At 42.7% G+C, this 16264-nt stretch overlaps 1 protein-coding gene across 1 annotated transcript in view; it reads left to right on the top strand.

Annotated features, from left to right (window-relative positions):
• The window catches only part of LOC139283710 (regulator of G-protein signaling 3-like), a 43645-nt gene that overhangs the window by 19946 nt on the left and 7435 nt on the right, over positions 1-16264 (top strand). Inside the window, exons 12-19 of the mRNA XM_070903735.1 lie at positions 5876-5957; positions 6403-6508; positions 6802-6898; positions 7334-7594; positions 7877-7916; positions 8010-8266; positions 10037-10120; positions 12728-12839. Of these exons, the coding sequence (XP_070759836.1) occupies positions 5876-5957; positions 6403-6508; positions 6802-6898; positions 7334-7594; positions 7877-7916; positions 8010-8266; positions 10037-10120; positions 12728-12839 (1039 nt within the window). The remainder of the gene's footprint in view (positions 1-5875; positions 5958-6402; positions 6509-6801; positions 6899-7333; positions 7595-7876; positions 7917-8009; positions 8267-10036; positions 10121-12727; positions 12840-16264) is intronic.

Here is a 16264-nt window from a genome sequence, read left to right as displayed (position 1 = left end):
CATCCTGTTGATCCACATTATAATCCTGGTGTTTATTAATTATCCAATACAGACTGTGCTGGTTAATCTAACTGTATAATTTGGATCGCACCAGCATATTAGTGCACTTCTTATAATTGAACAATCTTTTATTTTATCTGCAGCCTCTTAATGTTCCACATTGTCCTGTTTCTTTCACTTCTGTCTGTCTCTCTCAGTGTCCAGTTCTCTTCAAGGTTTCTGTTAAAGGAAGTGTTTCCTTGCTCATGGTGAACTGTTCGCTCTCTGTAATAATATTATAAAGAGGACCAGGACCAGGTCTACAGTCCAGGTCTGTGTGGGACTAACCTCAGACCATCAGTAACAGTAAAAGGTCCAGAATGACAGCGTTCACATGGGGGGAGGGGTGTGTGTGTGTTCAGGAAGTGTGTGTCTTATCGCAGGGATACATCCAGTGTTTTTGTGAGTCTGAGTGTGTGTGTGTGTGTGTGTGTGTGTTTCCTGCTATTCTTCAGTCTGTTGGTTCCCACACACACACACGAACACACACACACACACACACACACACACACACACACACACACACACTCTGCTCTCTAACATCCAGTACACAGTTGAACCTCTCACCCACTGGTTCACTGGACCAGCTGGACCTGGGTTAGACCTGGTTCTGGTTCTGTAATTTGTTTTGATCTGTTTTTGTGAAGTCTGAATTTGGATCAGTTTGGATAGACCTGGATTAGATCTGGTTTTATCTGTCTGGATAAGATTAGACATGGTTCTCTAAATCTGGACTTGGATTCGATTTGGTTCTGTCTGTTTTATAGCTGGTTTCTGGTTTTGGGGAAATCTAGACCTGGATTAGACCTGTTTTTGTGAAGTCTAAACCTGAATTAGCCCTGGATCTGTTTCTGTAAATTTGAACCTGGATTAGAAGTGAAGTCTGGACCTGGATTTGGTCTGTTGGAGGATCAGATGGACCGGTGGAGCTGCAGGAATTGAACCAACAATCTGACCCGCTGTCATGCACACGATCCACCGTCTGTGTCGAGTCTGCATCGGACAGAATCTCCCGCAGGTCTGAGTCTGTTTCCTGATTCAAGTGTTAAAACATCAGTCAGGTGTTCATGCTGGATCTTCTTCGTGGGTTTCACGGGTTTCATGGAGTCCACAGGCTCTTAATGTTAGAAATAGATTATATAAATGAATTTGAAGCTTCTAAAGTTAAAGTCTGATCAGTATAAAAGTCCCTCTTTATGTTTCGGTCCTCACACCAGTGAATAAATCTACTTTCATACATTGTAAATATCAGTGGATCTCTGTATACAAAGTGGGAACTTCTTTACTTTGAGGACATGTTATCTTTTCCCTGCTTCAAACTCTGCTGGACTTTCAGAACTTGCTTTAAGAGTTTAAGCAGTTTCTTAACCTGATAGACAGTCTGGCTGCGTTCAGTAGAACCCAGTCTGGGTCTGGTGTGACAGATGATTTCTGATGATGTTCATCGTCAAACTCTGATCTGAGGGCCGAACAACAAACACACAAACGTGGAATCAAAAACAGCAGGAAACAAGTGTCTCTTATGAATGGCTGCACAGTGTGATGTCACTGCTGGCTGTGTGTGTGTGTGTTTCTAGTCCAGCAGGTCAGATAAATGTTTAATATCTTCATGTTTAAACCAGCTGCACTTCGTGTGTGTGTGTTTGTGTGAGAGAGAGTGAGACAGGTCGATCAATAATTCACACAGATTAAAACTGAATGATTTTACTAAAAAATTGCATCTGAAAGGAGAGGGTGTTGTTTGTTGTAGTTCAGTTGAGAAAACGTCTTTATTTATAGTTATAATGTAATAATAGGATCAAATGAAATGAAAATCTTAAAGTATGTGAGTGATATTTGCTGTGTTTCAGAATCAGAAATACTTTATACATTTTACAATATAAAAAATATGGTATATATATCACTATGAAATTTGTCATCATGCTTAGAGATTCACAAAAAGTATTATAAATAAACTAAACATTGTTTTTATCTATCTTCACTAAAAAGAGTTCTTTACTTTCATATTTGATATTTAATATTTGACTAATGTTCATTTACAGTGTCTTTTTAGAGCAAAACTCACTGTAAAGAAATATCTTTAGTTGAGTAGTCCAACGTTTCTGTAACTCATCCTGTTCTTGTTCTCTGTTGAAAGACTGGGAGAACGGGAAACTGTTAGCCTAGCTAATAACGATAATAATAATATATATACAGTGGGGTCCAAAAGTGTGAGACCACTAGTCAAGATACTTATTTTTTGCATTTGTTTTGAATGCAATATTATTTGTTTTCATTACAAATGATAATATCAGCTCAACAATTTGAGTGAATCTTTGGAAAATGTCCAGGGATTTCAGAGAATCTTAGTCTTTGGTATGTCCCCCTTTTGCTTTGATGACAGCATGCACTCCAGCTGGCATGGACTCCACAAGTTCGTGCCAAACCTGATGACCCATGTTATTCCAGCATAATCTGACAATGTTCCAGAGGGCTTCTTGTGATGTCACAGAAGGCTTGGCTTTGTGCCCCCATAAATAGTTCAATGGGGTTGAGGTCAGGTGACTGTGGAGGAAAGTCCATGACAGTCAGGACTCCTTGGTCTTCTTTGGTCTTCAAGTAGTTCTTGCAAAGCTTTGAGGTATGTTTATTCTGCTGCAGTATGAATCCCTCTCCACAAAGATGCAGACCAGAGGGTACAGCATGTCTCTGAAGAATGGAGTGGTGCTTCTCCTTGGTCAGGCTGTAGTCGATTCGCTGCAGGGGTCCAGCTCCAGAGTAGGCAAACCCCCCCAGACTTGAATATTCCCACCACGTTTCCCTGTTGGTTTGATCCACTGCGGTATCATTCTCTCTCCTGCTCGTCTCCTTACATACAACCTTCTGTTACTGCCAGAAATCTCTAACCTGGATTCATCAGTAAATAGGACTTTTCTTCATCCACAGTAAAATGCTGCTGTTTCTTAGCCCACCCCAAGAGTTTGGCCTTGTTTCCCCTTCTGAGAAGTGGTTTAGAAACTACTACTGGTCCTGTGAGACCACTACGAGACAGCCTTCTTTTGACAGGACTTTTGCTGATTGGAGTGTGGCGTTCTTTATTTAGCAGATTGTGTATCTGTGATGAAGGTGCTCTTCTATCTCTCAGGGAACTAAGCTTGATGTATTGATCTTCTGATGGTGTGGTCTCTGTTGGTCTGCCTGATCGAGCTTTGGATACAACTGATCCCGTTTCTGCAAAGCGTTTTAGAGTTCCATGCACTGCCCCCTCAGAAACCTTTAGTCTGGCCATGATTTGACTCTGAGAAAGCCCCTCTTTGCTCAGAATAACACTTTGACTTCTGACACTTTCACTTCGTTCTGATGCCATGTTTCCCACTATCACAATGCTGCTTAGTGAGCAATGACCTGCTGGAAACTTGAGGCACAGCCATATTTAGAACAGGTGAACACTGGCTGCAAGCTGAGTTCATTGAACGAGCCTCCGATGAGGAGATCAGATCCACCTGAGTGTCATCTGAACGCATGCTTCATGCACACAACTCAAAGACATCTGACCTTTTTGCTGACCTAAAAATAGTGCAGAATCAAAATATTTCTTCTTCATTCTACATGTCATAACTTCTTGTGTTTCTGAATCCTCAAACTTCGATTATTTCCAGGTTTGCGTGAAAATATTTGAGATTTTCAATGTGGTCTCAGACTTTTGGACACCACTGTATAAGATTCTTTACTGGTTAATAAAAGAACCAGAACAGGACATTACACCCACAATTAAAGCTGGAGTGCTGAATGTTTGTCTCCCCCTTCTGGTGGATGCCTACAGGTTTTTCCGTAGTCTAGAGCCATGTAGAGAAAGAGATGCGTCAACTCCGTTCTCTAACTAATTACCAAACATCGCAGTTCTGTCTTTCTGTATTTATCATGGATGTGTTATATTTATATTCCAATTGTCCACCAATAACTTCCTGGAACTATCTGAAGTCTAAGTGACTCACGCAACGATCAAGCATTTTTTACTCAGCGACTCACTCTAAATGGCTCAGCTGTAGCCATGGCGACAGCCCACTCCGTCGCTACAGTTGCTCTACGTAACACGCAACACTACTGGTGCACCAGTGCAGGAATGTTGCCTCACACCAGATTTAAAAACTCTGCATACTGAAACACAGAGAGGTTGACCTGGTGGTGACAGGGTTAATCAACACGGTTTGAACGCCTGAAATGTAACAGACGTTCGTTTACATGTAAGTCCCGCAGTCCAGCTTTAAAGGCAGTTTTAGAAAGTTGAGAAGCTCCATCAAACCACCACCAGTATGGCTGAAAGAAGCGCTCCACCTGAAGCAGGACCAGGACACTGAAGCAGGACCAGGACACTGAACATGGTCAAACTGTTGTGCGATGTCTTCTGTGGCCTGATGATGAACATGTGAACTGGACTGATCCTGCAGAGAAAAACAAACACTGAGAGTCTCAGTCCTCTTTAAAGACCTCCTCCCTGGTATTTCTCCTTAGACCCTGCAGGAGTTTTAATATCAGCCTGTCAGTCTGAACTCAGAGACATTTAACTTCCTTTGTGAAGAGAAAACTTGTAGGAGGAGTCGACCTTTCCTCCGGTCCGTCAGTGTTTACAGAGTCATGGAAACAGCTCAGAGACCAGGACCCATACAGAACTCCAGTCTGAATCTGACAGAAACATCTTGACTCTATCACCATGACTAAAGACCAGCAAAGTCTGGACACAGTGCCTCCTACAGGCTGTAACCTGCTCTACAACACATGCAGTGACAGAACAACAGTAACGGAAGCTTAGAAACAACCAGCAAGTTCAAAAACACACGCAGGAGAATAGAACTTGAACACCTCTTTGAGACTAATTTGAGGGCAGTTAAATAAGAGAAGAAATGTGAACTGGATTTATTGATGAATCAGGAGGTGATAATTCCTCCATGTCAATAATCTTCTCAACAGTTCGTTTGACTGAATATGACGTGAAATCAACAATAACACAAAACAATAATGAACTTGATGTTTTCAGCTCAAAGCAAATGAAGACTCCTTAAAATAAAGACTTCTACTACTGAATAAGAGAAGCAGGGAGTTCACATTGTTGAATGTTTAAATCAAACAGCTTTTGTCCTTCTGCTTGTTATGGTTTCACATTTTAGATTCAAACCTGCAAAGAAAGTCTCAGGAGAGTCGCAAGATGAGAAAAAAGTTGGGAAAGAAGAAGAAAATGTTCCTACTGCACAAACGTTTATCAAATATTCAATATTTGTTTTTAGAATCGTCTCAAAAGAAACATTGTGAGGAAGAAACTCTGGGACAGTATGTGACCTGTGGCATATTGGGAGCCATTGCTTTAAGGCTTTTTAGGATCCAAATGTGTTGATTTATTGTTTGATAGTATTGATCGGTCTGCTTTATTTCTTGGTTTTAGACACATCTGGGGTTGTTCCTAACATGTTTTTAACTGATGATTTTATCTTCACGTTTCAGATTGTGTGTTTTGTGTTATCACGGTCCAGGACTTGAAATGTTGTACATAAACCCAGGGTTTCACAATCTAGCCATGAGCGTGTTCAGATAAAAGGGGCGGAGTTTGCAGCATCTGACCAATCACAAACATGGACCCGTCTACTGGCAGCAGAGCGGCACATTTTACAAACAAAGAGCAAAATATAATATTAGACAAAGAAGAAGTTAAACACGTCATCTAGGCTGAAAGCGGCACAGCTGCAGCTACCACTGTGTGACTGAAGGCTTCTAATATCACTGCCACATCATTAGGGCATGAGGTATGTTTGCATATGTGTATGTATATATTCAGCTAACAGTCTGTACTCATTGTTATCTGCAGGTGAACGTTGTTCGAGGAAAAGATGGTTTTGGATTCACGATTTGCTCCGACTGTCCAGTCAGAGTCCAGGCTGTTGACTCCGGTGAGAAACTGAAACCCAGTAAAAGTATAAAGAGCTGAAACCTGGTCAAATAATACTATCAAATATAATAAGACAAATGATAATAGATAATGATGATTATTTTGGCAACATTCCACAACTACCCTTCTCTGAGTCTTAGGCATGTTATGTGGATTCATGGGAGTTGTAGGGGAATGCTGTTATGAACTTTTCCGTCACCTGATTGGACAAAAGCAGCAGTTGCTGGGCTGTCATTGGTCCAAACTGTAGAAACATGGTGACTGTTGTAGAAACACATGTGAGTGAGTGTGAGGAGAGAAAATCAGCTGCAGCTGCTGAGTCGGTCTGCAACATTCTCTGATTGGTTGGCTGAAGTTACACCTATAAAGATGGAGTCTGTGAGGTTATTAGTGACATCATACTGCTCTGTCTGATTTCATTGGTCATCTGTTCTGTCTGTTTGTAGGAGGTCCGGCTCATCAGTCTGGTCTCTGTCAGGGAGATTCTGTTCTGCAGCTGAACGGACTTCCTGTAGAAACCTGGAAGTGTGTCGACCTCGCCCACGCCATCAGGTAACCCCGCCCCCTCACAGTCAGCTCCTCACTATGCAGATTTTCATTTTATGTTTAGTTTAGACTTAATTTGGAGAAACAAAGTGCTGGTCATTTAGATGTTGGGTCTCAGCAGCCCTCCGTACCATCTGAAGGCAGCCTCTCTTTGGCTGTTCAGACAATTTATGTTTACATTTAACTTTTACCTTGTTTAGTCAATCATTTGATTCACTCATTTTTAATTTTACTTTTTTAATGACTTTAATAACTTTGATGTTTTTATATCAACATCAAAAATCGGTCTGTGTGTTCAGGAGTTGTCCATCTGAGATCGTGTTGGTGGTGTGGAGAGGTTTACCTGAGCTCAGGTCAGGATGTGAAGCTCTGCTCTGCCCACCAAGACACAACACGGTGAGTCACCAACATAAAGCAGTCTGACACTTGCTGGTCAGAACTGGAACTGACAGTGGGGGGCTCAAGTACTGCACTTATGTACAAATGTCAGGTACTTGTACTTTACTTGATAATTAAATTTTCTGATACTTTATACTTCTATTCAGCTGCATTTCTGACAGCTATTAGTTAGTTTGATATTGATATGAGCTTAATTACATATTGTTATATTCATTTCACAAATTACTAATAGTAGGTGTGAGTCATCTTGTAACTGAACTTAGAGGATAGCCCAGAAGTCTAATTATTTTTTATCTTGGTGTGAACAAATGATTATCTTGTGTGTTTGAAATATCAACGCTCAAGACTGTGGGGTCTCAGATAGACTGCACAACTAATGGACTAATCTTATGCTAAGCTCACTGTGTCTCCTCCCTCCTCTCTCTTTCCTAGACAACAGGCAGGAAGCTGCTGCCTCACCCCACCCACAGTAAACGTGGCCAGAGACGGGATCAGAGGTCAGGGGTCAGGTCCAGCTTAGGGGCTCTGAGTTCTCTGTGGAGGGACAGGAAGGAGGACCAGGAACAGAAGGAGGAGGAAGAACAGGAGGTGACTGAGTACTCACCTCGCACCACCACACTCAAGGGCACCCGTGTGACATCATCACATGGAGACAATTACATCATCCTGTCACCCGTCAATCCAGGAGGACAGGTGAGTCAGAGGAGACAGGGTCTACAGGTTTCTCTACAAGTTCTCACCTCTGGATCCACCACAATCCAAATGAACCAGATCCTTTTACCTGAACCAGATCCCTATGCCTGATACAGAACCTACCAAGAACCATTTCCTCTGTTTTGATACATAATAACCGTTAGTATGTTGTTTGTTCTGTCCAACACTGTGTTGTGTAAAGAACTATTAGTGTATAAAGTAATAACAGTGTTCTGATGTAATGGAAAAACACTCTGCATCTGTTCTCTCTCTGTCTTTCAGCTGCTGCAGCCAGTATATCATGACAGGAACGGAACGATCGGTACAATGTCCACACTGAATATTGATCATCCATTCTGAGTACTGATAAATATATTGATTATAAACCAATATTACCTGTGTCATTGATCACCAGGGCGTCTGTACCAGACTCACCCCAGCAGAGGTCAGAACCTCCTTCCCGACCCTCGACCTGGGTCATCACAAAGGCCGTTCACTGGTCGCACCTCCACCCTTCAACCGACCTCCCCCTCCTCTTCTTCATCAGCCCTGCCAATTAACTATGGAAACTACCAGAACTGCACGATCGTCCAATCACATCTGCCCTGTTCCACCTACGGAACCTATGTCACCTTGGCACCCAAAACCCTCATTTTCCCCATCTTTGTGCAGGTCAGAACCTAAAACCTTCAACTTGATTAACAACCCCGAACCCAAGATCCTCATTTTTCCCATCTTCATCTGGGTCAGAACCTGTGATTTAAATCAGAATAAATCCAAGACCCTTACATCTGACCTAGAGCAGAAGCTAGAACCTTTAACCTGACACAGAACCCAGAATCAATCCAAGACCCTTATATTTAACCTAGAACACAAGGTAGAATCTTTGACCTGATCCAAAACTAAATATTTGAACTGAACATCTTCCCCTCCCCATTTTTATGCTTGTCAGAACCTAGAACTTAATCCAGATCTGAGAACCAATTCAAAACCACACCTGATCTAGAACATCTTTGTCCTTTAATCTGATCCAGAACCCAGAAACAATATTGGAACTGAAGACAACTCGAGGCTTCACAATGGTAGTCCACAAACCAGCGGGTGACATCTTGTTGGCTGTGTCCGCTTCTTGTAAACTTGATTTACAATGTTACAGCCAAATCTTCAACATCTTCATCCAGATCAAATGCGAGAATCTTATCCAGAATCCATTACTTAGCCAAGACCCTTGAACCTATAATCTCACCCACAACCAAAGCTTGAACCTTTGACCTGAGGTAGAACCTATGCTGGAAAGTCTGATCTACTCTAGAACCTTTCACTTGATTTGTAACCTAATTTAATAATTAACCCAGAAACTAATATTAATGTAGATTTTAAGACAAAATATTAACACTGAAGATCCTCATTAGACATTGAATGCAACCCTGAGCCACAATATTGTAAACACCAAAGCTAATCCAATAACCCTTCACCTGACCTACAACAGTCCCATCTCACCAAGAACATAGGGTAGAAACTTTAATCCAACTCAAAGCCTATGCTAGTGTTTGCGCTAAAGTAGAACTTATCCAAGAATCTTTCATGAGTTAGAACTTATTTAGCTAATTTTAAGGTAACTCAGAAAGTATATTATATCATAGAGAGTACTGTCTAGACCTGCTCTATATGAAAAGATCTTCTGTTATGATTGAATTGAATTATAACTAACATGGAGCTCAAACTTAAAATATTAAAACTGAATACTCTCATTGAATCTATAAATTACCCTGATCCACAACGTTAGAACCAAAAATAACTGTAATCACTATCGTGATCCAGATCAGAACCCAAAACCAATCCAAGAACTTGTCAAACTTGTCTAACCTAGAACATTATAAAGAACCATTAACCTAACCCAGATCTAATCTAAGATCCCTACATCTAACCTAGAACATCTAGAACCATTATCCTGACTCAGAACCCAGAAAATAATACTAGAACTGAACAACCTTTTTTTTGTTCTGGTCAGAACCTAAAACCTTATCCACAACCCAGAACCAATGGAAGACACTTACATCTAACCTACAACATCTTTGTCAACATCAGGACCCAAGGCCAGGAACCTTTCATATGATCTCGAACAAAGTTTAGAATCTGACTTAGAAAATAGAAAACTATTAGAACTTGGGCTTCTCATTGAGCTTAGAACATAACCATGAACCACAATGTTAGAACCAAAAACCATAATCGTCACCACCTTTGTCCAGGTAACAACTCAAAACTTGGAGTTTAGAAACATTAGAACCCCATTAGAACCCTGATCCTTTCTAGAAATAAATTATTATTAAATTATTATTATTAAAGTCATTTATTATGTTGGCGTTTACGCCTGGATTAATGTTTGTTCTTTAGTTCTGTTTTCTTGCTGCTGTTTACATGTGTCCATGTTGTTGTTTTCAGCCTCTGGATCTGTGCAGCCCAGACAGAACCCTGCTGATGTCAGAGGAAATGGTTCTACACGAGGCTGACCTGCTGCCTGCTAAGGTATCTGTACAGCAAGTGTACTGTCAATATACTGCTTCTATCAAGGTTCAAGGTTTCTTTATTAATACCCAATGGGTACATTTGTTGTGCAGACGGGACGTTCAGTGTTCCAGGGTTAAAAACAAAACATCACAGTGATACAGATTCAAAGGACATCAAAACAAAATACATTAAAACAGATATCATCATAGTAACAAAAATATTATCAAAGTATAAGAACTCCTAAGAAGGTCATGACACAGTACCTCTACATACACACTCACTCAAAAGCTTAAAGTGAGCATTCATGGATGAAGTGCCAGCTTTGTTTATCAGCAGTCAGAGACATGTTATCAAACCATGACACAGGGAAAAAGACAAGGTTCAGACAAAAGACAAGAGTCTATGACTGTCCCAAGATACTTGTAGCTTTCTACACAGTCAACAGCCTGGTGTGATCGTAGTCTCATAGGTTGAAGCATGAGTTCTGAAATCTATGATCATATGGATATGTTTATCTGCAAGAAAGATTCGTCAAACCAGATGACAAACTCCTCAATGACTGGCAGCCCGCCACTGGCCATTTTTTAATAATAAGTACTCTAATAATAAATAAATGTTATTTTCTCATTTCAAGTAAAATAAGGGCTGTATGTTAAAATGAAATACTTAACGGTTTTGCACCTTTAAAATGAAGTGCACCATTCTTTTTGTTAACTCTGTTTTGGCCGTTTACTTTTCTCTTCTTAGAGCACACCATGTGAAATGACTTTTCTTGGACTCACCCGTGTGTATGTGATGTGTGGCGCCCCCTCTGGCACTCGTTGCCCTATGCACAGCGCATAACGCGCAGAATCTTGCCAAGTCTCAAGCAATATGCTTCTGTCCAAATATACTGCTGTTAATAGTAACACTAACACTACTGCAAAGGTAACCACTGCAAATGTACTGCAAATTTACTGCAAACTGTACATACTGATCTTGGAACAGCACTAGTAATACTGCAAAAGTCTGCAGCAGCGTTCTGTCTGCTGATTATTGACCGTTTCTACATCAGAATATTTTAGTGTCATGAGAGAAATGTTTGCTCAGGAGAAAAGAAAAAAAGATCTCAGGTTGCAGAGTCTGCAGACTGAACCTGATCCTGAAGGACACAATGACCTCTGAGAGCTGAGCCAGGATCAGTTTCACACTAATGGATCATACTGCTGACATACACTCACACACAGCTGTTTCTGGGAATCTGCTGCGTTTTAGTTTCATGTTTTCAGTAAAAGTGAAGATCAGGAAATAGCCGATACTCTGTCTGCTGTCAGTTAGATGATAACACAGAACGTTACCAAAAGTCAGAGGTCAAAGTGTCATCATGTCCTAACATTTCTCAGGGTAACATGATTGTAAACTAGACCAGTTTGTTGTGAGGCAGGCAAAAAGGCAGAAGTTTGTTTTTACGTGAGACTTAAAGGACATGTCCTGATTAAAGATAACCTCATATAAGTGTACCTCCCACTGGAATCAAGTTGGCTTGGTTTAATAAGTATGAAACTATATTATTGGGATGCACAAATAATATTGCTAATAATAGAAAACAATGATGTATTTATTACCTTTGGATTTAATTTATGCCCCTTACTGTGGAATGAAAGCCATAGAAAAATAACAAGCAACAAAGTTAAACTTCACTCTGTAAGAATATGAAACTGTGCTCATAAGTTTGTGAACTGGAAGAAGCCTATATCACCATATTCTCCTATATGGAAGTACCCAGCATTGCCTTCTATATTTAGTGATAATATAACAGTGGGTACAAAAAGGCATTACAACTTTTGCTAGCTTGTATGACAGTGGAACTCTTCTCTCATTTAAACAGATCCAGGAAAAATATGAGGTACCCAGCTCACAATTCCTTGATTTGTGCAATTAAGAAGCTTTATTCAGTTGACTCAGCAAACATTGGAGGAACCAAAGTCCTCTGTAATAGAGAAAACACTACAATCAGAGAAATCAACAAAATGAATGTCTAAACTTTACCAAGGCTTGATAAAGGCTTTTCCAGATGATAGTCTTTCCACAAAGAGAATATGGGAAGTTGATCTTGAGGAAAACATTGATGTAGAGGAGTGGTCACAGATTTGCTCAAATGTAAATTCTGGCTCATACAATTTGCGGCATAAGCTCTTAGAATTTAAGATTCTGCATAGAACATATTATACTCCAGCGAAACTGAATGCTATGCACTCAGAAATGTTGAAATGTTTTGTGTTGAAGATGTAAGAGACAGAAGGGGTCCTTTTTGCATATGTTATGGTCTTGTTGGTAAGGGTGGTATTGCACTGTATTGTGACTCTTACACTGTCTAAAAAATAATAATAAACTACTATATACAAAAGAAGAGAACTGGTCAGTGGTGAACCGTGGGCTTCTGCTCAGGGCTATGCTTCTTTCAGACAGTCACCCAGCCTCCCTGGCTGGACGGCCAACAGGAGCTAATGGGTTAGTCTTAGGCAAGTAATGGTTATCGTTTGGGTAAGTCTCCAGGAAAGTAATGTAAGTCTATGTAATGTCCCCAGAAGTGACCTAAGTAAACTGTAGTGTGTGTGTGTGTGTGTGTGTGTGTGTGTGTGTCAGGTGACAGTGTTGATCTACAGTGACCTGCTGCTGTTAACCAGAGAGGACGATGCTGGACGCTGCAATGTCCTACAGAGTCCACTGTACCTGAACACATTGCAGCTCAGAGAGGGTACAAGCACACACACACACACACACACACACACACACACACACACACACACACACAATAGTTACCTCATGCGGCCCACCCATTTTCCATTTGTTCCAGCTTCCTGTTGCTGCAGTAAATAAAAAAGTCTATAGTCTGGGTCCTGATTGGTTCTCACTGCTGTACAGTTACGTCACCACAGATACCAGATTAAAAAGTGTAAATACAGGGCAGGCGCAACGGCTAACATGCACACTGAAAGCACATTGTAGCGGGACTCATATCTGCAGCAATAAACACTCTTGTAGCATTATTAATGTTATTACTTTGGTCCGAGTCTGCAGTGAGAGGCTGCCTGGACGCTGTGGGGAAGAGGACTTTCCTTCCAGTCTGGTTTTGTCTTGTTCCGCTAATCGACACATTCAGGTGATGCTGCCGTAAATGTCATGTTTGAAGACAGACCCGACTTCAGCTGAACAATGTCGGCAAACACTTTGACACTAATTGTTGTCTGTTTTTCTGTAACTAACAGGGAAACCATAATGCTCCTATAATCAGAATCAGAATCAGAATCAGAAATACTTTATTGATCCCCGGGGCGAAATTGTACAGTACCGGTGCTCCCATTCAAGAGTAGAAAGTAGCATAATTTAGAACTGAAAGTTTGTACAAAATATAAAAATAAGAAATAGAAAATACAAAATATACACATTTACAGTATTTAAGTGAAATGAGGTGAAATGAAAAATGAAATGAAAATACAAAATATACACATTTACAGTATTTAAGTGAAATGAGGTAAAAATATATACAATAACAATATATGTATGTATGTGTTGCACTAAAGTGTGTGACTATATATGTATTGCACTTAAACATTTTGAAGAAATAGTGAGGTGGTGTATGAACAGGTGAGGTAGATACAGATACGGATTTCCAGTCTCTTCCTGAGTGTCTGACACTCAGAGGGAGGAGTTAAACAGTCTGATGGCCACAGGCAGGAATGATTTCCTGTGGCGCTCAGTTGTGCATTTGGGAGGAATGAGTCTCCCACTGAAGCTGCTCTTGTGTCCGGCCAGTACGTCATGGAGAGGATGTGAAACATTGTCCAAGATGCCCCGCAGCTTAGACAGCATCCTCCTCTCTGACACCACCGTCAGAGAGTCCAGCTCCACCCCCACAACGTCACTGGCCTTGCGGATCAGTTTGTTTAGTCTGTTGGAGTCCGCCACCCTCAGCCTGCTGCCCCAGCATGCAACAGCATAGAGGATAGCACTGGCCACCACAGACTCATAAAACATCCTCAGCATAGTCCGGCAGATGTTGAAGGACCTCAGCCGCCTCAGAAAGTAGAGACGGCTCTGGCCCTTCCTGTAGAGAGCATTAGTGTTCTTTACCCAGTCCAGTTTATTGTCTATGTGAACTCCCAGATACTTGTAATCCTCTACAATGTCCACACTGGCCCCCTGGATGGAAACAGGGGTCATCGGCGCCTTGGTCCTCCTCAGATCAACCGTCAGTTCCTTTGTCTTTGTCACGTTGAGCTGCAGATGGTTCTGCTCGCACCATGTGACAAAGTTCTCCACAGCAGCCCTGTACTCCTCTTCATCACCCTTACTGATACATCCAACTATTGCTGAGTCGTCAGAAAACTTCTGAAGATGGCAGGTCTCAGTGCAGTAGCTGAAGTCCGTGGTGTAGACGGTGAAGAGGAAGGGAGAGAGGACAGTCCCCTGCGGGGCCCCGGTGTTGCTGACCACTCTGTCTGACACACAGTGTTGTAAGCGCACATACTGTGGTCTGCCAGTCAGGTAGTTGACAATCCAGGACACGAGGGGGGCATCCACCTGCATCTCCGTCAGCTTCTCACCCAGTAGAGCCGGACGGATGGTGTTGAACGCACTGGAGAAGTCAAAGAACATGACTCTCACAGTGCTCGCCGGCTTGTCCAGGTGGGCGTAGACGCGGTTGAGCAGGTAGAAGATGGCATCCTCCACTCCAAGTTGGGGCTGATAGGCGAACTGAAGGGGGTCCAAGTGTGTCTTGACCAAGGGCCGGAGCTGCTCTAGGACGAGTCTCTCCAGGGTCTTCATGATGTGGGAGGTCAGTGCCACGGGTCTGTAGTCCTTGGAGCCACTGGGTTGCGGCGTCTTTGGAACAGGAACGAGGCAGGACGTCTTCCACAGCACGGGGACCCTCTGAAGACTCAGGCTCATGTTGAAGACGTGGTGAAGTACTCCACATAGCTGGGGGGCACAGGCTTTAAGCACCCTGGGGCAGACACCATCGGGGCCTGCAGCCTTGCTGGAGTGGCGTCTCCTCAGCTGTCTTCTAACATGGTCGGCAGTGAAGCACATTGTAGAGGTGACCGGTGGGGGAGGGGTGGGTTCATCAGGTTGAAGAGTGCCGTCAGCCTGGGGACTGGGGAACGAGGTGTGAGGAAAGCTCTCATAGGGGGGTGGGGGGCTGTGAGGAGCAGGAGGGGGAGGGGGGAGTGGAATAGGTGAAGGTTGGAGGCAGACAGCGGAAGAATCATGGGGGGGTTGAGCAGGGCCCACAGAGTCAAATCTGTTGAAAAACAGATTCAGTTCGTTGGCCCGGTCCACACTGCCTTCAGCTCCTCTGTTGTTGCTCGGCCTGTAACCCGTGATAGTCCTCATTCCACTCCAGACCTCTCTGGTGTTGTTCTGCTGGAGTTTCCACTCCAGCTTCCTCCTGTACTTCTCCTTGGCCTCCCTGATCTTTACCTTCAGTTCCCCCTGGATCGTTCTCACCTCGTCTCTGTTGCCAGCTCTGAAGGCCCTCTTCTTTTTGTTCAGTATGGCCTTGATGTCCTTTGTCACCCATGGCTTGTTGTTAGAATAACAATGGACAGTCCTTGCTGGGACAGTGGAGTCCACACAGAAGTTGATGTAGTCTGTGATGCACTCTGTGAGCCCATCAATGTCCTCTCCATGCGGCTCACAGAGCGCCTGCCAGTCAGTCACCTCAAAACATCCCTGAAGTGTCTCATAAGCCTCCTCCGACCATCTCCTCACTGTCCTCCTGGTTGCAGGCTGGCTCTTGACCTCTCTAGTGGGACAGCTCACATACTGTGTGAAGGTGGGAAGTGTCCTAGCCATGGTGACGTGGTTGAAGTCACCCGAAATAGCAATGAGTGCATTCGGGTGTTGAGTCTGTAAACGGAGTGAATGGCGTCGACTTCGGGTTGGCAGAGGGGGGGATGTAAACAGTCACAACAATGGCATGTGAGAATTCCCTGGGCAAATAATACGGCCTGAGTCCAACAGCCAACAGTTCAATGTCCGGGCAACATACACGATCCTTGATGGTGATATGGGAAGGATTGCACCACCGGTTGTTAACGAGAACGGCAAGTCCCCCTCCTTTACGCTTACCGCTCCCGGTGCAATCCCTGTCGGCCCGGACGGTCTGAAAGCCGTCGA

The sequence above is a fragment of the Enoplosus armatus genome, chromosome 4 (assembly GCF_043641665.1).
Source record: "Enoplosus armatus isolate fEnoArm2 chromosome 4, fEnoArm2.hap1, whole genome shotgun sequence".
NCBI lineage: Eukaryota > Metazoa > Chordata > Actinopteri > Centrarchiformes > Enoplosidae > Enoplosus > Enoplosus armatus.
Note: the sequence above shows the minus strand (reverse complement) of the source record. Positions and strands in the feature narration are given on the sequence as shown.